The sequence below is a fragment of the Numida meleagris genome, chromosome 18 (genome assembly GCF_002078875.1).
Source record: "Numida meleagris isolate 19003 breed g44 Domestic line chromosome 18, NumMel1.0, whole genome shotgun sequence".
In the NCBI taxonomy this organism is placed as follows: Eukaryota; Metazoa; Chordata; class Aves; order Galliformes; family Numididae; genus Numida; species Numida meleagris.
The window spans coordinates 6890266-6915374 of record NC_034426.1 but is presented as its reverse complement, the minus strand read 5'-3'; the positions used below and the strand labels follow the sequence as shown (position 1 = coordinate 6915374).

The window sequence follows — 25109 nt, the reverse complement described above, 5'->3', positions numbered from 1 at the left end:
CTCTCCGCCGGGCTCCTGGCCGCCTGCGCCGCCGCTTTCCTCTCCCCGGCCTGGCTGCTGCCGCCCGGGCGAGCCGCCGCCGGCTTCGGCTTGCTGTGGCGCTGCTCCGGGCCGCCCCGCGGCTGCCACGGCTCCGCCGGTCCCGGCGGCTTCGGAGACATCCCCTCCGGCTCCTGGCAGGTGAGCGCCTCCACCCCGCCGCGCCCCCCGTCCCTCCCCGGGCTCCCCGGTGTTCTCCCGTCACCTCCCCGACACGCTCCCGCCCGGCCCCGGGCTCTCCAGCATCCCCTCCGTCATCCTTTCTGCATCCCCCAGCCCTGCCCCAGGCTCTCCGGTACCTCTCTGCCCTTCTCCTCGCCGCTCTAACCTCTCCCCGTCACCACTTGACCATCCTCTGTTCTGATCCAGGCTCCCCAGCATCCCTCCATCCTGTTCCCCGAACCTGCTCTAGCATCCCTGTCCTGCCCCGAGCATCCCGGCATCTCCTGCAGACCCCTTGCTTCCCCTGAGCATCCCTGCATCCCCCGTGCTGCTCCCAAGCATCCCTCCATCCCCTGCGTCCCCGTGTCCTGCCCCCGAGCACCCTCATGGCGGTCCCCCTGGTGGGGATGCTCGGCTGCGCTCGGGGCATTGCACAGAAACCCGCCGGGCGCCTTCGTGCGGGTGGGGGGCAGCGCTGCCGCGGTGCACGTCTCGGCCGTGGCCCCGGCGTGTCCTGGCTGCCGCGTCCCACATCTCCCCGACCTGCCCGGGTGAGCTGCTGCATCTCATATGGGAGGGAGTCGGGGCACCAACAGGACGGGTTCGGTGCTTCCTGCTGGGGCTCTGGGCACTGCTCGCTGCCTGAGGTTGCTAACGAGAGCACGCGGATCCGCAAACCAATTCTGGATGCGGGGACTGCTGCTGTTCCCCTGCCTGTCCAGTCCCCTCTGCCAGGTTTGGGGAGAAGGAGGCCAAGGTCTCTCCGCTTGCCCCCATTGGCTGTAGGGCCATGTGGTGCCCTGGTGTGACAAAGAGCCGCCTGTTCCTGGTGCGTGTGCACAGGGACCATCGGCACACAAAGCTCGGCCCCGGTGCTGCCGGCTGCTTGCCCCTCTGCCCCTTCATCCTCCTCTCTTCTCCTTTCCTTTCCTTTTACTCTGAGCTTCTTACTCGGAGGTTTTTGCTGCTGCTGCTCCGAGCACACAAGCTTTGGTTCACCCCAGGGTGCAGTGCTGTGGAAATCCCACTGTGGGGGTGAAATCCCCGCAGCGTCGGTAGCTGAATTCCTCAGCTGTCGTGAAGCTGCGCTGTTCTCCCTCCAAGGACGCTGGGTCTGCGTGCGATTGCTTAAATCCTGTCACGGTCCTTAAAATTGTCATGAAAAACAAATGTTGTGAATTGCGAAGAGAAGAACCGGCTGCTTACAGTCCCTCCTATTTATATAAAAACATGTGAAAATGCCGTCGTTTCCGTAAGTTGGCCTTTGTTCAGATGTTTTTGCAAACGTCATTCAGATAAACACTTCCGAGCAATAACAAACTTTCAAGATAAGGACGAAGCTCAGCAGTGACTCATTGGAACCAGCGTCAGCTCCGTGCAGCCTCGGCCATCGCACGGCCCCAGAGCCAGGCCGTGATGGGGCACGGAGCCTGGAGCTCCCCGGGTCGGGGTGAGCAATGCCACGGCAGCGAGTGGAATTTATGGGGGATTTTGGTGATGCGTTTTTGTCACCTTTCATTAATGGCACCCAAATGTCGATGAACAACAAGCAGTGTGGTCTGTTGCAGGGATGGGTGCTCCCCTTCCAGCTTCGTGGCACGGAGAGGATGAGAATTCCTCTAGCGGCGGCTGCTCGATGGTGTGCGGTGTAACAAAACATCCCCGGCAGCTTGGCTCACGCAGGCCGTGGCGTTGGCTCCCTCGCGTGAGCGCCCGCACGTGTCGGTGCCCAGCAGAGCTGCGAGCCCTGGCTGTGAGATCAAGCAGGAGATTCTTCTTCGGGGAATCTGTGGCTCTTTTTTTTCCTTTGCTTTCAGAACTTGTGACATCCACTTCCATCCTTTTAAGCAATCCTGTGGGCAGCTCCTTTAAATGAAAGCCAAGAACCTCACGCGGAGGAGAATCTAGGAGCTTTTGATAGCAACCACCAGCCCTTTGATGAAGTGGCAGAGGCTGGCAAGAAGGGTTTGAAGCTGTGGCTATGGGGAGTGAAGCAAGCAAAGCCGACACTGGGTTCAGGAGCTTCCAGTGTAGAGCTGGTGGCACGCCTGGGGGGATGCTGAGAGCACACCTGGGAGCACGCCCACCTGCAGCGCACGGGGTGGCAGCAACTCGCAGCTGGGATGTGATCCTACGGTTCTGTGATTCTGTGATGTCCATCTCTGGGCAATGAGATTCTTTTTGTGTCCTGTGTCACATCTTCCCCCGCTCAGAGGTGCTGATGTGATGAAGGGGTGGGGGAGCGTTCAGCCCTGCGAGTGATGGTTAATGCCAGTTGTGTGTTTGCACTTGGGGGATTATGGTAATCATGCTACAAATGATGCTTTGAATCATGTCTAGAGGTTAATTAACATGCCTTTTTTCTCTTAAGAGGGCCTTCATGTCTGCTTAGGGTTGCTGGCTTTATTCTGCTGCCTTTTATAATTACTTTGCAGCTTTCTAATGTCACGGGCACCTTTAATTAACCCTGTCGGCGCTCAGGCTGCTGGGGCACTGCGCCCACCCCAACACCTGGAGATGCTGCAGCTGACACCGGGGCAGCTCGTGCAGGATGAGACCTTCCAGGGGCTGATGGAAACCAGACAGGGGCTGGTGGGAGCCGGGCAAGGAGAGGGGATGGTGACACTGCTGATGTACGGGAACAATTGATGGAAAGGAGGATCCGTACTGGGAGGACTCAGAGCTGTCGGACACCGTGAGGGTCTGGGCACCGATTGCTCTTTGCAGCCCAACTGGTAGAGCTGGCGAAAACAGACAAGCCTTGGAGCTCCGAGCTGCTTCCCCACGTCTCACTGTGTTTCTTTTTTCGTGCCAGATCCACGTCTGCATATGTGAGCGTGCAGAGTAGTGCTTTAGGCGGAGATCATTTATTTTTTCTTTCAGTGGTAGCATTTGGCTCATGCGTTCCTTTGTCAGTGCTGCACTTGGGAAGCCAGTCCTGCTTCATTTCAAATTTCTATTTTATTTTCCCAGATAGTTTCCAATTATTTTCAGGCTTTGCCAAGCACATAATCTAAAATAGCAGGAGCTGATCAGCCCATGATATTCAGGTTGAAAACACACTGACCATTTGTTTATGAAGCCAGTGAGTGCCCTGCTGGAGCACAGCACAAAATAACCCACTTAGGAGGAGGCGAAGGCTCTGCACGGCCCAATGAGTTCTCGGCGTGGGTGTTTCCTGAGTTTTCATCCATAGCAGGGCTTGAAAAGATTCAGGGATGCCGAGTGAAAAGGCACAGTACAACTGCTTTCCCTTCTGTTAGAAGATGCTGAAAGGTTGAATGTACCTTCATCGCCAGTTTCTTATTCAGCTCAGGCCCTGGGCTCCTGGTGTGCTCTTAGGTTTGCCCATTGGGATCAGCTGAGAAGTGGCCACTCGTAACGACGACAAGCTGCTCACGCTGACTCACCTGCCTGCAGCCCTTGGGACAAACAAACCCAGGGAGCCCTGGGCCTTGTGCCTGGGGAAGGGCACTGCCTGGGCGCACTGGGGATGTCTGGGGCTGAACGTTGCTCTTGGCCTTCATGGGATCCAGAGCAGAGTCAGGTACAGGGTAGTACGGGCATGGCAGGGACACTGTGACGGCATGACATTCCCTCCATCTCCCTTGAGGCTGTAGTCCTGCTGCTTTTGGGCTCCTTCCCACCAACTTTGTATGGAGAAGCAGATGGGAGAGCTGGGAGACCTGCAGGGTGTTCCTGGCCCCAGAAAATGAGCTTGGCTTTGCTGCCAGTGCTGGAAAAGAGCTTATCCCAAGGAAAGATAATGACAGAGTGGGGGTGAGAAGGTCTGATCGGGTACCCAGCAACAGTGCACTGCTTGCTGCCTAATTAAAATTTCATTAAGTTGGTTCACATCCCTTGATGGAGGTCACAGGCACACCATTGATGTGCTAATGTCTTACTTTTCCCCTTTTTTTCCTCTTTCACTACTATCCATCATCTCCTTAGATAAAGCAGTGCCATTAAGAGCTGCTTTCCAGCATCCCCAGATGCAATGGCGCTGGAAGAGAGACAGCCATAATTCATCAGACTTATTATCTGTCTCTTACTCTCTCTCAAATTAAAATAATGCTTTTTTTTTTTTTTGCAATTTTTTTTTTCTTCAGTCAGCTTGAGCATTAAACTTTCTGGTGTTTGTGTTGAAAACCCTGATTAACTTACAAGTGGGAAGGTTACCTGAAAAGCCAGGACTGGCTGAGCTGTGGCTGTCGGGGCTTTTGCTGTATTTTCATGCGAGCAACTGAGTCGGGGCTGGGGAGCAGCAGTACCCCGTGTGCGGACAGCTCCCCATCCACCAAAGCCTTCAGTCAAAGAGGAAGAAAAGAGGACTGGAGACTCATTGCCTCCTCTCCATCCCTGTGCTTCTACTCACGTCCCAGAGCAGACCACTCTTGGACACCGGCCACCCCCGGCAGCATTCTGCCCCGGGCCCCGTGTGACTGCTGGGCCGGTTTGGGGAGGTTGGACCCGCTCCCGCGTCCCCATTGGATGACACCAGGCACTTCCAGTGCTGCTGGGCAGGGAACAGCATCTGCATGGGAGCAGGATGGAGACAGAATATCAAATAGGAAGGAGAAAGCTCTCAGATGGTGCCAAAAGGAAGGTAATTGCTGGGGAGGAGAAGATGAGGACGTGTGGGATCCTCTTCCCGGCCGCCACGTTAATGCCGACCAGATGGCGGATGTTTGTTTCTGTGGCTCGTGTGGGGGAAATATGAACAAGCTGCGAGCCTCGACCCACCCACCCCTGGGCACACAGTTTCCTGCAGAGACAGATGTCTCCTCCTCGTGCCCAGGTGGATGTTCATGAGTCCCTACCAAGATCTCCTCTCATGCCTTTGCCCAAGGAAAAGGCGCTGCTATTTCAGGACAGGGCAGCCTCGCCTGCTGTGGTTTGGATGGAGAGTGGGGATTTCATGGTCCAGTGCAAAACTCATGAAAACTTCTGGGAGCAGTGACAAACCTCGTGGCCACGTGGTGCTGGCGGCAGCGACTCTTACAGGGTGCGGGAGTGCACGCAGGTCCCGCTGGGATGGAGAGAAGGCTGCTTTGCTGCTCCAGCTGCCCTGCAGAGAGACACAGTCTGAGCATTTGCAGCAGATCCTCCCAACCCTCTTCCTTCACTCTCCAACAGTGGTGCTGATGGCTCCTCCTCTGCCCAGCAGCACCTCAGGCCCCGCAGCAGAGCTGGGCCCGGCATCCTTCTTTCCTTTTCTCAGTTAGCCTCCAACTTCTCTGTATTATTTTCTGCATTTACTTTCTGCCCCCTCCTTTGCAAAGATGCTTGAGCATTTCAGCAGGGCTGTGACCTTGCCTTCAGCCTGCTGCTGTGTACCGCGGTCCCCACTGGGGATGGCAGCTCTCAGGATGGTCAAGCTGCAATTAATAAATTGCATTAATGAACAAATGCATGGCGTGGCATGCCCCAGCATGCAGGACATGATGACAGGAGCTCTGCCCAGCTTCCCCCTCAGCAGGAAGGATCCCAGTGCAAAGGACAGAGATGTTTATCTCTGTCAAACCAAAGACTGCATCCCATTTCTCAGCACCAACACATTGGAATTTGTTCTCTCCTTTTGCCCTTTTCACTTTGAGCTGCAAAGATCATGGATGCTGGTTTCAGAAGATGGGCTAACTGTATTTTAAACTTTTCATTAAGGACATTAAGTGATTCTCCCAGGGTGGCTGTTGTGTGACATTTCAATTTTGACTTTTTGGTGAATGAAATGGCGTCTTCAGCAGATTTATCGCGCAGTGAATGGCACGGCTACAGCGCGTGTCAGACCTGTAAAATATTAAAATAACGGGTAGGGGACTGTTGTTAATCAGAATTTACTACGCTACATAAAGACATATTTACAGTCCCACCAGGGGACTATTCATTTGTTTGGGGATAAACAATTAATCTCCCTGGGAGTGGGAGCAGAAAATCCGACGTGGCTTTGTGTATCCCGGCACGGCGGAGGCAGGGCTGCCCTCAGCCCAGGGTGAGGCAGCTGCAGAGCACAGGGCCCCGCTCCTCCAGGGCCAGCTCTGCGGTGGGAGCCGTGCTTTCTGCTGTGATGAATGGGCTTTTTCCTGCTGCCCACACTGGCCCTGATGCGTGGTGTTTGTTTTCCCCGCTTCCCATCTATTTTTGGTTTTCAGCCTTTGCGTCCTGTTTCCTGCATCCTCTCCTTTCCGCTCAAAACACAGCAGGCACGGAGAGCGGAGGGAGTGCTGTGCAGTGCGTGGAGAGGCATTTTAGCTGCTGTGCTTCGGTACCTTTGCTCCATGAACTCTTTCCAGCTTAGGGTTTATTTTCCTTAGGAAGCAGCTGTTGATCTGCAGGTGCGATTCCAGCCCCAGGCAGGAACACTTGGGTTCCATTCCCAGACAAGCACCTGCAAAGGGAACAACCAAAGCAGAAATTCTGTTTTACAAGAACATAACCAGGGTTTTGGGTGATAACACCAACACATTGGAGAAAGAAGCTCACAGCCTCTGTTTCAGCAGCTCTGGATATCGCATACCAGCAGCTTGCAGCGGGGCTGCTCACAGCCTGCCCTGAAACACCCTCTGCCTTTCCCTTTTGTCACCTGTTTTGGGGCAGCTGCACAACCGCGGTCACTTGTACTGCACTGCAAAACCACTCTGTTCTTTTATGCCCTCTGCCCCAAGGAGGTCAGCATCCCTTGCCTGTGGATGTCAGACCGCTCACCATTTACCTGTGCTTCCTGCCCTCTTGAGTTTTAACATGTTCATTCAAAGCATGACCTTAATCCCCTTTGCAAAGGGACTGGTTGGATCAGGTTGTTTTTTGGCCACTTGTTGGGTACACCGGTGTACCCAACCTGCACAAACCCCAACAGCAGCACCTGAACCAGACCTGGCTCCTCTTCAGTACAGCACACACCTGCATGGACCCGATTTGTGCCTTTTCTCGTGGCACTGGAAAATACTTTGTCCCTTTGCATCTTTCTGCACAGATTAGCAGCCAGAGCAGCTCGTAGGCTGCTTCCAGCAGGAGCTGTGAGTTTTTAGGGGAGCTGTGCCAACATAATTATGAACCTAGATCATTAAAAACAACGTGCTTCACACAGGAGAGAAGCAGGCCTGCTTCACAAGACCCCTTTCTGCTGAAAAATTCATCGCTCTAAATAATTAATGGTCCCTGTGAAGGAGGGTGGTTTGCATGTTGTTGGGTGGAGGGTGAAATTCAGGCGGTGGTCAGAGCAGTCTTATTTTGATGAGTCTGCATTCCCTCACAGCTCTGCTGCCCTCTGGGTGCTCCTGGGGTGAGCACGGGGCCAGCAGTCAGCCACGGCCACGTGTCCCCAAAGCAGCACGTTGTCTCTATGGTTCTCCAAAGGCACCAGAGAGAAGCAGATCGCACCGCCGCTGCTTAAACACCCTCCCCATTCTTTTTAGTAGCTGTATTTTGCACTGCTGTGTCATTTCCATCACATGTCAGGAATTAATTTATTGCCGGGACAGCATTTGCATTGCTTGTGCGGTGTAAAAATAGCCCATAAAGAAGATGCTGATTTTTAATCGCTGCATAGCATCCTCACTGGAGCCACCGTGCCCCTGTGGCATTGCACAGGGGATGTAGGTGACAACATCGAGGATGGCCCAAAAACCAGCTCAGCAGGGGATGGCCAGGGCAATGTCACACCTGGGGGGCAGCACTGCTCATCGCAGGGGGTCCTGCCAGTGGTTCCTACAGCACAGCGTGCATGTAGTGGATTATAGCTCTGATTTATAACCTCTTCGGTGAGGGGACCAAATGGAAATATTTACTGGGATTGTTCCTATAGTAACCACGGTTGCCCAAAAGCTTGAATGCTGGGGGAAGAGGGGAAAAAGAAATTGGTTCATTTCTAACCAGAACGCCTCCAGTAACGATATTACTGCAACATGACTCAAAGCCAGAAATGTTTCATGGAATTTGCTATAAAATGCTGTGAAATAACAGGACTTGACATCCTAGCAGCAATGCTAGGAGCCAGTGCTACCAGGGGCAGGTGCTAGAGGCTCCTGCTGTGGATCCCCCCCACCCCAACTACTCTGGGCTGGCACATACATGTCCCTGATGCTGCAGGAACCACCTCACTGCCAGCACCATCCTGGTGACGGAGGTGGAAATGCCACCTGCAGTGGAGGCAGACAACACAGCAGTGCAGCTATCAGGCACCTGCATGCATGGGTGAGCTATTTTTGCTGCAATTTAGTGCTTTTTGCAGTTTTAGGTCCTGATGCCATTTGCATCTAATGGCCAGAATATGAAACAGCAGAACTGGGTGGTGGCTGGGACAGGCTGCACTGCCTCCCCTTTGCCCACCCACTGCTAACCAGGCATGCCCCTGGCTGTCAGCAACATGATCACACAGCACAAGTGGGGTTGAACACCAGCCCTAAAGAACCAAGTTTTGATGCAGAAGCAGCTAAATCCATGTTCAGAGAGTGTTTCAGCAGGGCTGGCTGTCATTAAACCTTTGCAACAATGGGTTCCCCACCATGGAGCATCAATTGGCAAAACACATTCTAATTGCTGGGCTCACAGGGGCAGGCACTGTTGCTAGATTTGTTTCAGCTCTCAGTGGAGGCACTGACACGCATTGCGGGCGTCTAATGGCACTTCTATTAGTGACATAGCCCTTCATGCATGTAACACACTTGCCATTATCACCATCATCCAAATGCTAATAACCACTGGGACCAGGTGATGGGTGAACCGTGGGCTCACAACTCAATAGTGAATTTGAGCAGCAGGAAGAGAGAGGAGTGGGAGAAGGTACCCACCCAGAGCCTCACTCCTTACTCCAAGGTGGGAGAAAGGGAATTTGTGGGGAGGTGTTATGGGGATGGCAGGGGGCTGCCTTGCTGACCACCCTGTGTGTCCTTTCAGACAAGTGCTGTGCTGTGCGCGGGCGGCTGTGCCCTGCTGGCCCTCAGCTCACTGCTGGCCATCGTCGCCATCCTGCTGCCCAGTGGAGCCTGCGAGAGGAAAGTCTGCACCCTGGCTGGCTACATGCAGACAGCAGCAGGCAAGTGATGGGGGCTTCACTCTTTGGGGTGGAAGGACAGGGTTTCCCCAGCAACAAGAAGTGTTTGCAAACCCTAGCCAACGCTGGGAGAGAAGCAAACGGTCCTTCACTTTACCAACTGCCTCCTGCATGCGTGCTCATAAAATCTATTAGAAATTACCTCTGTGTAAGAGAGCTTGGGCTGCAGGTCCTGCTCGCTGCCCTCTGTACAGGCTTCTGTGTAGGGGACCATGGTGAGAGGCAGAGAGCAGGCTGCCATCCCACTTGTGCAAACCCTCATGGTTAAACCTCCAGACAAAATTCCATCCATAAGCTCTACACCCGAGATGGGCCATCTCCTGCACTACTACTCACACCCGCTGCACTGGCTGTGAGCCATGCTGGGAATTTAAAGCACCCACTCGTGTCTGTGCTCAAGAATAAACTCCTTTCCTTAGAGAATCCTTGGGCCTGCCAGGCTTCGTTATCAGCCCTGCAGCATTCAAGCTGCTTTTGGAGGAAATCCTGTTAGGCGCTGTCCCTGCCACGACTCATCCCCCGGCGGCCGATTTGGGAACAGATGGAGGGGCCCCGCAGTGATGGCTGCTGGAGCTCAGCCACACCATGGGCAGGCAGAGGCAGCTGCTTGTGCCCCTCCCCATCATCCCATCACCAGTGACCAATGCGTCCCTTGGAGGCCACAGTGTAGGGGTTCCCATCACCTCCCCCTGTCCCCAAGGTGCAGGATGGGGGTGGGGGGGGGTCACAGCCCCAGCCATGGCACTGGTCACCCAGCAGCTGGCTCACATGGCCCTGCAGGTGATCTCCATGTGGGATGGAAAAGAGATCATCCTACACTGCTTTTGCCCAAAGGGATTGGATCTGCAATGGGAGAGACAAGCAGGTGCAAAGCAAGGGATGAGGAAGCATCCCTGACAAGGAAGCTGACTGCGTCAGATAAATACAGATGAGGCACTCTGAGGGGGTTTGGTAGTATTGAACAGGCTGTAAATAAATTGTAGGCTCTAAGCATTATTGACAAATGAAAATTTACTGGGTACGTTCAAGCAAGCTAATGGGCTACTTTAAGCCCTGGTGGTGCCTTGCTAAGCATTTTGTATTGCGCTTTTTAATTTCGGTTCACTGTGGATTAATTCCTATTCAGAGTCAGGCAGCCCTGAGTCAACAGAATTAAGTGGTTTAATGTATTTGGATTCAGAAACGCTGTCCCCTTCTCTGCTGTAATTTCTCTCCCTGTTCCCCCTGCTTCTCTCCAGGAGAGAAGCTCTTCATTAGAAATCAGCTGCAGCCCAGCAAGCAGCTGGGTGGCAAGCAAAGGAAGCTCCTCCCCAAAAATCACATTATCTCAGAGCACAGCAGTTATTTGGGAAGTCGGTGAATTTACATGGAAGGGAGGGAAAGCAGAATGAGAGCAGCTTTCTGGCAGTGCTAGCTCTGCTGGGGTAAAACCCTGTAAAACCCCTGTGAGATGCCAACAGGGCAGTGGGACAAAGAACGGGGCCATGCTTCTCCCAACCCCCCAGGCTTCCCTTCAGCACAGCAGGTCCCACAGGTGCCATCCCTGTCTGCGCTGATTTATTCCCCTGAAATCAGAATTTTGCTCCTATCTCAGGGAGTTTTGCAGAGCACTAACAACGCAAGCTCTCTCTGATTTCCCATTAAAGACCAGTTGCATTCAGCCAGGAGCACAAAACCTGCCACCAAGCGCATGAGCAGAGGCACCAGCAGAGCCAGAATCAGTCCCACAGCCTCTGCACTGCATCACACAGCATCCCGAGCCACGCTCACCCCAATCCAGCTGTAGAGAACAGAGCAAACTGCATCCTGAGAGCAGCCCACAGCACAGGGCAGTGGAGCTCAGGCTTCATCTTTAACACTTTCCTGCTAAAGAGCCAAGTCATGACCTTGCCAGCCCCAGATGGAAGGAAAATAGAAACTTATGCATGCAGAGCAATGCATTAATTGCAGACACAGACATGCCATCAAGGGTCAGATTGAGGCTAATTGCCACCATTCATTGAACATGTGACTCCTGATGCTTTGCACGCACTCAGTAAAAAAAAAAAACAAAAACACACATCCACACAAATGACAAGAGGATGATCCCTAATGAAAGAGCAAATGAGCAGCAGAGCAACAGGGAGAGGAATATTTGCTCAGCTCTCACACCCTTCATGCAAAGTCAAAGCTGCCTGTGTGAGATTAGAGACGTGTCTTACTCACCAAGCATGGTGCCATCTCACTAAAATTAAATTTCTGCTGTAGTGCCTCATCTCCAGCCCACACTGCAGCATCCTCAGGAACTAGGTAGCTAACCTGGCCCCATTTGTATGTGAGGTCAGCAGGGTGGCTCCGTCTCCCCAGCTGCAGCCCATCACTGCTGGTAGAGAGGGACAGGGAGAGCAAATGAGTGCACAGCTGAAATCCTCTCCTGGTCCCTTATCAGCAAAAGCCTCTTTGCTGGCATTTTAGAAGTAGGAGTTAATTCCAGGGGGAAATGTCCCTTAAGATGAGGTTGTAAGGGAAGGGTTAGGCACTGCCAGCTTCACTCATCAGTGATGTCCTGGGGAGCTCCCAGTTTGAAAGCCCACATAGTCCCCAGCAGCACTGCCACATCAGGGGAGATTAGAGCCATATGCCACTGCAGATTGGCAGTGTTTCTCCATTTCTATCCACACTGCAAGCTGGTTTTGCTCTGCTGAACACAGCCCCTTGTCAGTGCCAAAAGCTCAGGTCCTTGAGCTGCAGAGTGGTGCAAACTGTGGGACAGGGACCCTGTCGGGGCAGTATTCCTACATCACTGCTGGGGGATAATCCCAAAGCAAATCTCTCCTGTGCTCTGGGGGATGAGGCTGGGCTACTAGCGGGAACAGGGATTGCAACCAAGGCTGGGTAAACCCCATGAAACAGCAAATCCGTCAGCTTTCTGCGTTTGGGGCTTGTGGGACTAAGGGAAGGATTACGGGTCTGCTGTTGGATTAAGTTCCTGGCAGGCGTGCTCTGGTACCAAAGCGGATTGCATCTGCTGCTTAGGAAAAGCAACAGGTCTTTGTAGGTGGGCGCAGGGACCAGTAGCCTCTACCCAGAGTTCATTCTGCTATACTCTACCCTAAAAGCTTGATGAGAGCCTGACTGCTGCTTTTTGGAAGCTTTTCATCCTACGCTTTCCAGGCAAAGATTTCCTGCTTTGCCAATGAGCAGGAGCTGATCCACCGGGGGTTGGTGCCTGGCTGCAGCCCCACCTGCCCACCTCTCCCATTGCCTGCTGTCATGGGTTGACCTGGTTTCCATGACAAGGAGGCAAAGGGACCCATGGATCCATGCCCTGGGACGGGGGGGTGGGAGGGTGGCAAAAATGGGAAAGGGTAGGGAGATGGGCCTGGAATGAGTAACACAGTGGCAATGAGCTAAAGGAAAAAAGCTTACTAAATATAGCAGCAGAATGTGAGATAATACTATATAATACAGTAAGATTGAAATTGAAGCAAATAAAGCAAATAAAATCTGAAAGAGAGTCTCCGAAACAGAAGTCCTTACTCTAATGCTGTAGGCAGAGCAGCCAGGGAGCACAGAGGGCAGCCTCCTCACTCCCAGTCTATTTTATTCCTCCTTCCAAATGGAAAACGGAAACGGAAAAATGAAGTCTTCTGGGAGGTGCAGTTCATTCTTCTCTTCTGAGACCAGAACTCACGAAGTTTGACAATTAATGCTGCAGTTCTGTGGGTTATCGACAATCCATGGAACTGCGGCATGAACTCTAACTCCCAGGGCACTGCATGAAGTTGTGATGTGGAATACCGATGAAAACCCCAGAAGCCATGACACCTGCCAGCATGGCTGTAGAGCTCCACACCTTGGTGAGGGCACAGGCACGGCCGAGCACGAGCGAAGCCTTTGAGGAGAGTTTTGCTTTCACCCCACGCTGCTCTCTGTCTAATCCCACCACCATCAGCTAACTGATCAAGACAAGCCAAGCACTGAGGGCAAATGATCCTGACCCTCCTGTGCCTTTTTAAGGCTCTTGTAGTTTCAAAGAGCCATTTCCCAGCATCGCTACGACAGAATCAGGACAGTCATGAGACTCCTGCAAGACAGGCAAAAGCCCCCAGTTATGCAATTCCCTTACTTAACCTCATTTAAATCCCAAGTTTCGTGGCAGTTCTGGGAGCTTCTTCCTGCAAAATCTGATTGCATTTGCAGCTGAAGTCGCTCTTGCTGATGGAAGCAGCGCAGTGGCACCTTTGGGATCGATGGTGCCCTGTTTTTCCCAGCTTGTGCAGAATGGCAAACAGCACCGTCCTCCACATCCCTATTGATTTCTCAGACTAGTATCGATCAGCCTGGTGACATATAGGTAATGTGTAATTAGTGACTTAGATAACAATAGCACCAAGATGGTGTATGGGTACTCCAACCTCTCCTAGCATCTCTAGGGTGGCAGCAAATAGAGGGGGCATTGCTGCCTGCTAATTGACCTGCTATGAAAAACAGAGATCCTTCATTCCCTGCTGCCCTCAATACCATACAAAGTGTTTCTGGAGCACTGCCTGATGGGGCGGCTGGACAGTGGGAACGTGCTCACAGCTCCCAGAGTGCCAGCAATGTCACAGCAGCACCTCTTTGAGGAGATATAAAGGGAGCAAGCAGCTGTCCGAGGCAGGGGACAGGTTGGAGCTGGGGGATCAAAGCTGTAAGCAATGCTAAAAATGCTCAGGGCTAAAAATATTCAAGAAGACAAGAGTCGCCGACCACGCAGCCTTTCCCACCCTGCTCCCACGCAGCCCAGCCCAGGCCTGACGCCGCTGGTTTCCTGATGGACATTTTGGCATCCGTGGCAGCCTGGGAGCCCCATCCTGTTGACACTGAGGGTTGTTTGTCAGCAGACAGCCCTGGGATTAGGAGGAGGAACTTGGTGGTAGCAGCGGAGGGGGGCAGCACCCGCTGTCCTGGCATTGTTTGGGCAGCATCTTCACATCTGAACCCAGAGATAGGTCCAGCTCCTGCGTCCCAAGGACAGCTCTTCTGCTTTTCCCTTGTCTTTCTCTGGAAAGAGCAGTGTTCCCATGGCAGCTGGAAGTAATTCATAGCAGGGTCCTTGCCCCTGCCCAGGTCCCCATTGCCAGCTTCACCCTCTCCCCTCCACATTTCACATTTCGTCCTTGTGACAGTGACAGTAACCAAAAACACTGGACACGCCGGTTCCTTCCCCACACAAGGCTTTTCCCCCTGCTTTCTTTAATTACATTAGTGAAGCTGAAGAACCGCCTGTGGCACATTATTATTCAGGCAGTGAGCTCCTGCTGATTCCTGACATAGCCGATAAATACCCGCGGGCAGGGCCCCATGCTGCCGTGCCGAGCCCCACTGCCTCAGCACAGCCACGTGCTGCTTCACTCTGGTTCCAGCGTTGCTCACACCTGACTTAGCCCTGCTCATCTATTTTCACTCACACTGATGCAATTCTTCAGTTTGCTGGGGGTTTTTTTTGGGTTTTTTTTTTTTTTTGGCCAAGTTGCTCCAGTATTCAGTTAGCTAACAGCAGGCTATAAAGCCCAGGAACCCTCTGCACAGCAGGGCAGTTGGGACAAGGTGATCTTTGAGGTCCTTTCCAACCCAAGCCATTCTGTCAGCCTAAGATTCCCATCATCATGGGCCTGAGGACGGCATGTCCTGGAGCAGGGTCAGCACCGAGCCCTGCAGTGGTGCTGGGCACTGGTGCCAAAGCCCAGATGATGTAGGTCCACCAATCTCTGTGTTTTTGAAAACAGGATGAACTGCCACGTTATAAACAATTGGCTTTTCTTCCATCTACATTCCAACTGGTGCCACCCAGAAGGACGACCTTGCCAGGTCTGCAGTTCAATGAGCAATGAAAGTGGGACCACAAACATTGACTTGCCTTCAGCTTTTCACTGAAGGAAATTTTTGTCTGCTCTAACAGTTCTCCACGCTCACTTCAGTGTGTGCATTCGAGTGACAGATCATATTGGTTTGAGAGCTGTTTCGTGATTTTACTTTCAAAACCTAAAACCTTCAGCACAGAGCCAGGCCATTAAACTTAGCAGTAAGAGAGAGGGGCCAGCAGCTTTCCTAATGGCCAGGCTCCCTGCCACAGGGTAAGGCTGGGTTGGCCTTCCCCGGGGCGTATGCTCATTTCACACAAGGTGCCGAGCTGCTGAAGGAGAAGGGGCCATATCCTGGCCAGGCTGTACAGCAGCTGAGCCCTACCCCAGCCTCGGTGAGGGAAGATAGAGCTTCATTTCCATCTGACGCCTGGACAGGTTCTTTCCTCTGCTTAGATCTCAAACTCCGGTTCGGTTTTCTGCAGGTATAGTTCTGCCATTTGGCACAAAGATGCTTACACGGTGCCTTTGCCCTCCCTTTGGGCTGGGGATACAGCAGCAGTGAGCCTGGACTAGTGCCAGGAGCAGTGTATTCCTCAATAGCCTCATTTAGAGAATAAACCAGCCATGTCCTTTCATTGGTTTCTTGGAGAGGGGCAATACATTTCCAGTGGCATCAGTGACAGAAGCAATATCCTTTCATTGCTATCATTGGAAAAGAGCAGTTTTATGCTGTAAGAAAGACTAGTTCACTTGTACAAAACATATTTTCTATTCCCTTAAACCTGGGGAAATCCTTGTCATATTAATATGAGGCAGAATAGCTTCTCTTTCAACAGTTCTCCTAGGGATTTGAACTTAGACCAGTTATTACACTTGAATGCAGTAACTGCTCTTAAAGTGTATGTTTTGTTAAAAATAATAGTGCTTTGTAATAAATGGAAACAAAAAATAACCAGCCCGACTGGGGCTCCAGAAGTACTTTTCTGAGCACTGTGTCAGACACGTTTTAGATGGGAAAATCCATGCTTCAGTTTCCAAGGGAATTTGACTTTTGCTTTTCCTCCTGATTTGGCTCACATCTGTATCTGCTGTTGCTGGGAAGATGGACACAGATCCTAGCAAAGCCCCTCAGGGCCACCCAAATATCCTTGCTGTATGAATGGAAGTCCTAGCTGAGTTTCATGTGTCTCAAAGCAATTGTGTAGAGGCCACATCATTTTTATTGACTCGTCTGTCTGGACTGAACATGCAGTGTAAAACAGGAAAAACCCATTCTCATCCTCTCTGATGCTAACAGGATGCTTGAGAACAGCATGGGCTGTTTGCAGTTCAGTTTGCTCAGGAGAAGAATGCATTAATTTTAGAGAGCCTTTGTCAACCCAGGCATCCAGCTCTCCCTTTCTGTCAGTGTTGGAAGTGTTTGGCCTTTTAGTATGGTGTGCTAAACTGATGTTAGCACCATAGAAGACAGTCTCTAGCCTTGGTGTCAGACATAATGTTTGCTGGGCTGGTGGGATCCTGGCTGTAATTTAACAGGGGGGCAGGGATGTGTCAGTGTACAGAGGAGCAGCATGTAGCAATGAGAGCAGCACGTACATGCATTTACCAGCAGCAACATGCTGTCCCAAAACATGAAGGTTGATATCAGATTAGGGTGAAGCCCCCGAATGCTTTGAAATCTGTTTTCCTGAGATTAGATGAAGCTCAAGCTATCTGTAGATCTGTCTAGGAAGTCATTACCGGCCCTTGCAGCTCTTGCTGTACAGCAGAGAAGTGCTGGCTAGACTTGGTGAGAAAGGTGATAAATCTGAGCTGCAGCTGCTCCGTGTCCTTTGTGTCGCAAATTGCCCGGGCAGTTAGAAATGGCCGAATTAATGCATCAGTCAGTCCTGCTTTAAGAGGAGGCCTGCTCAGAGATAGGATTTCCCTAAGAAAGGAGCTGGGGAGGGCTGACAAATGGCTATTTCTGATAGCAACAGCCCAGTCTGGCCTGCAGCACAGCCCTAGCTGTGGGGGTCAGACCCTTTGCTGGGATGCGAGATGTTGCAGCGCTGCTTCACTTGCTGTAGATGAGCATTTGGCTGCAGCATCCTGAGCTCCGTGACCTGGGCTGCTGGGTGACTGGGCATCCAGCTCTGAGAGCAAATGTATGAGTAGTGGCTCTGGGCCAGGTCCAGCTTTCTTTTTGCACAGTCTGATAATGCAGGTAGGTCTGGCAGAGGTCTCCATCTGTGTGTGGGCACGTAGCACAGTTCCCAGGTGAGTGCTGTTTGGAAGCGTTTTGCTCTGCCTTCCAGTCTGAGTTGTATTTCATCGCTGGTAAGGAATAGATCTGCTAGGAGGAGAAATTTATCCCACGCAGAGTGTAAACACAGATGGAAACATGGCCCCTTTCAAAGTCAAGTGAATAAATCTGCTTCAAATACTAGGGCAGTGAAAGAGCAGGTGGGGAGCTGGCCCAAGAACAGACAGCAGTGCTATGAGAAGGTTGTCTTGGGAGAGGGCACAAACTGTAGGATAGCAGAAGTGTCTGTAGTGGCGGAATTACACAGAAGGCTCCAGCAAGATTACTCTTTTGTATCTTTTAAAGACTCTTTTTTTTTTTTTTTTTTTTTTTTTGAGTCCCAGGAGTTGTATACTGGGCACTTTAGATAGAACAAATTGGTAGATTGTTCCCCTGAACTAATCTCATCTGACCTTTCTAAGGCAGCATGTAAGGGATGCAACCCTGCATCTCCCCCAGCAGCTGGGATAAGCAGGATTTTGCTCCCAGTTGGTCCGCAATCACTGAACTGCAGAAGCCTTTATGTGCATTGCCCTGGAGGGGCAGGATTGGCAGACTATGCCACTGAGGATCAGCTTATGTTGATGGTTTCGTTTTTTCTTCTTTGATTTTCACCTTCCACCCTGATAATGCCAACTGGAGAGCCATGATCTGGGTAGCAATTGGGGAGGACTGACCATGCTGGTCAGCTCTTCTCATCCCCGCCAGAGCATTTGTGATGCTCTGGAAGAAGAGAGCTCCTGGACCACGGCTCTACTCCAGCAAGGCTTTGTTCGTTTGCCTAACCAGAAAGCTTAAACATGAATAAGCCTTGGGGTTTGGGAACTGCAGTTGGCCCAAGGGCTGCACAGGAGGCAGCAGCAGGAGCTGGCCCGTATTGGCGGCTGAGGATATGTGACATTGTGTTCCCCACCCAGCCGTGACCTTGGCAGAGCCCGTAAAATGAACAGCCCCTGTTGCCTCCTGATAGAGGCATAAAAATATAATTACTTGAAGAGCGACTTACAATTCAGTGAAACAAGGACCTTCTCCTTTTTGATTGAATTACGCAGCAGTATTCCTAGAAGACTGGGAGCAGATGGTGAGCTCTGGCCAGGCATTTAACAGCCTGAGTTACTGCTGTGTGGAGGGATGGAGCTGAGCACGGTTCCACTGTGCCACTCATGCCTTTCCGCTTGCCTTGGGCCGCTGTCACATTGCAGTCCCTGTGAAGAGAGAGGTTAGAGAATGGGGCAGGATGGTTTGCAGCAATAGATGGAGATGTGGAGCGGGTCTTGTAGTAGAAGGGCTCATTCTGCAGCTGTGGCGTACAGCTCAGGTAGCAGCAAAGAGGCAAAAACTGTGTTTCTGTAAACTCAGGCTGAGTTCTGCCTTGGTCCCAGGTAGGCACATTTTGAGCAAGGCAGTAAAATCAGACCAACTATCAGCAGCTTGTTGTGTTACCAGCTGTGTGTGCTGTGCATTTTATAAGGCAGCCTCCTCATTCCAGTGCTGGGGTTGCAGCGATCATCACATCCCCACACAGCTGGAAAAAGCCACAGCTTTTATGAGCTCCCCTAAATCAAAGGCCCTTTCTGTTAGAGATAAATTAACCATTCCCTCCCTTCCTTATTCTTTTTTTTCAATGGTGTAACAGCCAGCTGACTGCTAGGTGAGATGCAAACCTTGTTGCTGAGTCGTGCCTATTGCATTGTCTTTTTGATTATTTTTATCGAATAAGCAAATGTTCTTTTGGAGCTCTGAAGTCCTTATGAGGGAGACTCATTTTCTGCTGCCGTGATCTCTTTGTTGCAGGTGGGTGATGTATGAAAAGGAATTGCAAATAGCTGTTTACAGCAAGCAAAGTCACGGAACAGCCCACTTTAATTTCTGCTATCTGTCGGAAACCATTGTTGGCGGTGGTCAAAATTAATTAAGCAGGAAGGAAGAGAGCTGGGAGGCACTGTGCATCCAGTTCTGACATTGAAATATTAATGGTGAGCTAATCAAGAAAGACTATGAATAGCTAATCAGCTTACAGTTTGCATTTTTAGCGATGCGGTGAACTTCTGGGCAACAAACAGCCCTTTACAGGAGCGCTGGAGCGGAGGCAGGCTGCCTGATCGCTCAATTTGGAAATGAACAAAGAGCTCGTGCTTTCCATCTCGCTGCCCTGCTGCTGCTGGGTGCTGCAGAGTGGCAGTGCCTGCATTCCTCCCACTGTTGGGTCAGGGGATCCAGCCACAGTGTTCCCAGTGCTGTGTTCCTTCCTCCCAAGTGGCAGGGGGCTCAGCTCCTCCTGCATAGAGCCGCAGCACCTGTCCACCAACAGGTCCTGTGCAAAATACCGCAGCCTTGAACGTGAGAGCTCATCCTCTCACTCCATACCCAGTGCTGGGTGCCCATGGGAGGAGCAGCCTGCATTCCCACATCTCCTGCCTGTGAGACTGGCATTTCTTAGTTGTTTCCAGGCTGGCTGGGGGATAGAGAAGGTGATGATTGTGAAGAAAACAATGAGGAAACGATCCCACGACAAATCTGAGCTGATTCTGACCAAAGTCAGAACAGTAAATTCACCCTTGTGTGCCAGGAGTCAAGCAGCATTTCTCCCTTCAACATCAGCATAAGGAGGGCCGCGGCTTTGGAGATCTCTATTGCCGTGTTTCTGCAAACACTTCCCTCCTCCATCCTCTTGGAAATTGGATTTTGTGGGCTGAGCAGTTTGTGTGCAGAAGATAGCGGCAGGACTGATAAGCAGGAACCTGTTTACACGCTCACAGCTAATGCTGCAATTGGGCAGGGGACTGCCAGGATTATTCTTTTAACGCTTTCTGAAAAGTAATCCTTGGAGCTGAAGGTCTCATTGCCGCTTAACAGGGAGAAATCCGAACTGGGCAGTTTTAACAGGTAACAAATATGGGATTGGCTTCACGTGAAGCAAAAGGACAAAGGCAATAAGTAAGTGGCAGTTGATAAGGTTTTAGAATCAAGCAGTGAGTGATAAGGAACAACATACCTACATTCTCTTGTGTGAGGCGGTATTTCATGTGTTGCCAAATTAATAGAAACGACCCCAAGTACAGAAAGGAGTCTTGGCATGTCTCTCTCACAACAGAGGGGACATTGTGGGAAAGGAAAATAGAGAGCAGATGGTGTCAGTTAAGCACAGCACGAAGGTCCTAGCGATGTCCAGGAGTGTGCTGGAGCCCCGTGCTGCCTGACTCCCTCCCACAGGACGTGGGGAACACCCTTGCTGCAGTGGGTGGGTGCCACGATGCTCAGCTGCAGCTCCTGGGGACTGGCAGCCGAGTAAGGAGACAGGATGTCTCCAGGAGGAGCACTCTGGAATGCGCTTCTCTGTTGCTCCAATGTAGCCCAAATCTGTCAGCCTTTAGGGCTTGCTGTGAGGGTCATCTGCAAGAGAGGTTAATTATCTCAAGCAAAGCAGCAGGCCTATGCCATGAACCTTCTCCCAGGAACCAAGCTCTACCCCTGTGCCTTGGCTGCCTAGCTGCACATGAGCTACAGGGAATTATGGTTGCATGAAGGTGTACATTAAACCTGCAGATATAAACAGATCCTACTGGCACGTAACTGAAGCATGGAGAAGGAAACACATTTTTTACAGGTGATTCATTCAGTTGTCATGAAAATGCTCTTCCAGCCAAAAGGTGGTAGTATCTTTTCTTCCCGCTGTTTAATTTTCTTTAATCTGCCCTTGACATTTATTGAAATAAGTGCTTTGCACACACCAAAGCCAAAGATTCCAGGATCTGCTGTGCCAGGAGGCAGAGCTGCTGGTCCCAGCGCTGTGGTGAGGCTGAGCCATCCTTGGCATGCGCTCCCCATAAGAGGATGTTGCAGCTTCTCACGTGATGCAATGAGTCCAAGCAGCTGATGAGCCAAACAAGCTGCTGACAGCAAATCCAGTGGAGGGGCTGACCCTGCGAGACACCTCCCGATGTGCTGAGTGGTCCTGAATGCCAAATGTGAAGAAGTGTCAGAGATCCCATGAAAACTTACGGGCTCGTTTTTACATAGGCGGAGGTAACAAGCTGACACAGGTTAATTTATAGCTCAGTTGTATGCTGATTGCAAAGTATACATTTCCAGCTAGGAGTCATTAGTAAATCACTTTCCCATCAGTTCTCTTGGCACACAAAAGAAATTTTTCTCTCCCTGACATTTAAAAAAAAATAATCCCAGTAAGTTATACTCTCTGTGACTTTATAACAGTAAAAGAAGACTAAAATCTGTAACCTCAACCTTTAGCAAATGTACAGTAATGCAATAACAAATTTGCTTCGAACAGCTGCTATCTTGGTACCAACCGGCATGAAGGAGGGAAGTAATTGGCTTGTTTTCAGATAATTACCATAATTGTAGTGACACCATTTGGATCACATCTAACTGCATTCCTGCTGCAAGTTATAATTTAATAACTGGCAGAATTTAGACTGACAGTAAAGGTAAAGTCAGCATATGGTGAGGAAATGGGCACACACCTCCCAGCATCGCTAGTGCAGGCTCTGCTGCTCTTGCTGTGATCTCACTGCTTTTCTTCAGCCCTTGACTGGCTCATGTCTTTGTTCCTTTCGTGATGCTTGACCCGATGAGACCGTGTTTTGGCCCTTTTGCACCTTTTGATTGGAGATAAATCACTTGCGTTCAGTCCTACCCAAATGACTATTTCCTTCAGGCACTAAGTATTTTTAGCTGTCCTAGTTCTTCTGGGGGCCTATCAGAGCTCTGTTCTGAAAGTGGATTAAATCACGGTCAGGTGCTTACAGGCAGCAGCCAAATGCCTTTCTCGAGGCTGAACCCAGACCCTGCAGAGCAGGGCTTGCTCCCTCGGTCCAGGCAGCAGTGCATAGTGAGCTCAGCATGATGCAATGGATAGAACGTGTCCCCTTTGTGTCTTCCTGTTCTTGCTGCTTGTGGCCAGTGTGAAGGGGACTCAGCATCTCCTGCATTTCCAGTCCTGACAGCTGCCCGGCCAGTCCCAGGAGCAGGGGGCTGCAAGGTAAGGCTGGGAGGTAGCTGAGACTACCACAGAAAGACAAGAAGAGAGATGAGCTGGGCATTTTTTGCCAGGCAGTTGCAAAATAGAGCAGAGCACTGAGCTAGTGGCTTGCAGGGTTTGTATGGGTACTACAAGCTTTCCTGCAGGACCTGCCTTGCTTTGAGTACATCTGTGGCCTTGCCCACCTCCGTTTCCAATTTGCAGAGCAGAGACTGAGACACCTGAAAGCAATACTGACAGGGCCCAAAGAGAGGTGTCACTGGTGCTTTGCCAGTCCAAAATGAGAGAAACTCTTCAAGCACATTTACTTATTTTGCTTCATGCCCTTTGTGCTCCTTGTGGCTCTTCTGCTTTCCCCAGACTGAACACAGATGCCTCTATCAGACAGCACAGAGGTCAGGGAGGTTGTGCAGACCTGCAGGGTGAGCAGGGTTAATGCCCATCGCCAGGGCAAAGCAGTGTTCCCATCCTTCCACCCACACCAGGGCTGTGCTCTGCCATGGCTTGGGCTGAACCAGGACTTCCATCTCAGAGGTTTTTTTGACGGGTCCCAATGGCTGAGACACTTGCTGATGCGCTAGCTGTAGGTCTGTGATGCAGCCTCTGCCTGGGGGATGCCCAGCTCATCACACGCTAAAGAGGGCTTTGGCACAGAGCTGGCAAAGCACTCATCATCTCTAATACACCCATCTGCCAAGCTGAGGTTGTCCCAGCCTCCGGTGTCTTGGCACATATGCAGCACTCACACAGAGAAAGGAAGGTGGGTGACTAAAAAGCAAATCCCCTCTCTGTTTCCCTGGCTCAGAGAGGTGGTCTCTGGGGTGGCACTTTGGAAGGAGCAGGAGTGAGCCCTGGACCGGGTTTGCGGTGTGGGGGCTACGTGCCTGGGAGCAGCTGGCTGGTCCCACACATCCCATCTCCCTGCCCCTCACACAGAAACTGCAGGGTAACTGTTCCCTCATGGCATTCCCTCCCCCTCTGTGATTTATGGCTGCCAGGAGGCTCTGCATGTGGAGGTGGCATAAATCTCACCAAAAAGAGAGAAGGAAATTTGCATTCACTCCCTTGCTGGCATATTGAATGCAGCTTTCCAGTTCGCTGCTGAAACCCTGAGCAGGTTCGGGGCAGGAGGCCCAGGCACTTGCTTTGGTATTAAGCATGGCCAGTGCTGGGCTGCCCTGCCAGAGGAAGCTCCATGGCCAGCAACTCCCCACGCTCAACAGTTATACCTATGTTAATTGAAATCCACTGCTATTTTCAAAAAACAGAGGATGAACAAAGAGAACATTGGCAATTATTGTCTCTGGGGATTACATTTTCAGTGGAAGCCCATCAGTGTTTTCATTAGTCAAGAGCGAACTGGCTACAAAGCAAACCAAGAAATGTAAGAGAGGAAGGAGGAAGAACAGTGGACATAACACATTAATCAGCAGCAAAAGTTGGAGAGAGTCTGCACACCTCTGCTTCTGCACGGGCTGATGGCTGCAAATAGCACACTGAAGCAATGGAGGAAGTAAAGAATTAATTACAGTTCCAAGACCCAATCTCACTTCCAGCCACAGACAGCATTTATTAAGATCTCACTGAGGCAGGAAAGATTGAACAAGGGACTCAGGAGACTGTGAAGGGGAAAAGAATTAATCAGTTTGTCTCAGGAGACTGGAGAAGTCAGATTAAATAAAAACTGGAAGAGAAATGAAGGGTGGAAAAAGATGGTTGGAAACGTGGACCTATTTGAAGAAGAAACTCTGGAGGCACAGCTGGGAGGACCCTCGGGCTCTGTTCCCCCACTATGGAAGCTGGGGAGTTTTGAGGAGAAAGGCTGAAAATCTGTCTCAAATCCTTGAATAGGTACAGAAATCTCACATTTAGGGCTCTTGTTTCTTCTACCTGGCAGAAGGAGGCCATGTAACAAGGCCCAGTTTTCCCACCTCTGATCCTTGCTCCGGTGCATCACAAAGGTGCCCTCACACCTTAATGCCACTGGGACCTGGGAGTCATTCCCCATCCTGACTGAAGTTCCTTGATAGCAAAGTGGGGTCAGGAAGGGGAACTGAACCCGGATATTTGTCCAAACCCCATGTATACCAAACCAACACTCTAAAAGGAAAATCTTTGTCTCTGCCTATTGTCAGCCCAGTGTTTTCCGTCACAATAACATTCAATTATTTCTCTTCTAAAGCATACAACATTTTTTCCCCTCTTTTGTGTCATTGCTTTTCTGCCTGTCCTCCTGGGAAAGGTCACCAGGCTTCCACATTCCCGCTGTGTAATGAGCTGTGACAAACACTGCTGATGGTGACCAGTGCCGAGGTCAAAGAGTTTTAGTGGGTGTTGAACATCAACGTCCCAGGCAGAGAGCCTGTTCCTAATGGAAAATGGGCATCCACTGCAGGGCTGTCATGGGAGCCAGAGGAGATGCCTTTGGCTTATTCTTCTCCCTTGAAAATCCCAAGCCTGATATAGAGCCATAAATAAAAGCCTCTTGTGCAATCAAGCAGTGAACAGGGGAACACACTTCCTTAAGTTTTTGTCTACAGGAAAGCATTCAGAGTTCTCCAGCATATCCAGAAATATGCTCTTTTGAGACAGTCCTTATGGAAATGCAAAGTGCATATCACAGGATGGTTTCTTCAAACCCCAGAAGCACTGATTCAGAAGAGAGACACTAAAGCCCTCCTTGGTTACTGGCTGCAGTCAGAACACTTTCCCAGTACGACTGCTATTTAGAAAGTTTCTGACTTG

At 51.1% G+C, this 25109-nt stretch overlaps 2 protein-coding genes across 2 annotated transcripts in view; both read left to right on the top strand.

Moving 5' to 3' along the window:
- The window catches only part of LOC110407647 (transmembrane protein 211-like), a gene marked incomplete at its 5' end in the record, with an annotated part of 56296 nt that continues 31187 nt past the window's right edge, over positions 1 to 25109 (top strand). The window contains 2 exon segments of the mRNA XM_021415545.1: positions 1 to 180; positions 9094 to 9232. Of these exon segments, the coding sequence (XP_021271220.1) occupies positions 1 to 180; positions 9094 to 9232 (319 nt within the window).
- The window catches only part of ASPA (aspartoacylase), a 50019-nt gene continuing 47221 nt past the window's right edge, over positions 22312 to 25109 (top strand). The window contains exon 1 of the mRNA XM_021415534.1: positions 22312 to 22364. The gene's annotated coding sequence lies outside the window, so the exon portion shown is untranslated. The remainder of the gene's footprint in view (positions 22365 to 25109) is intronic.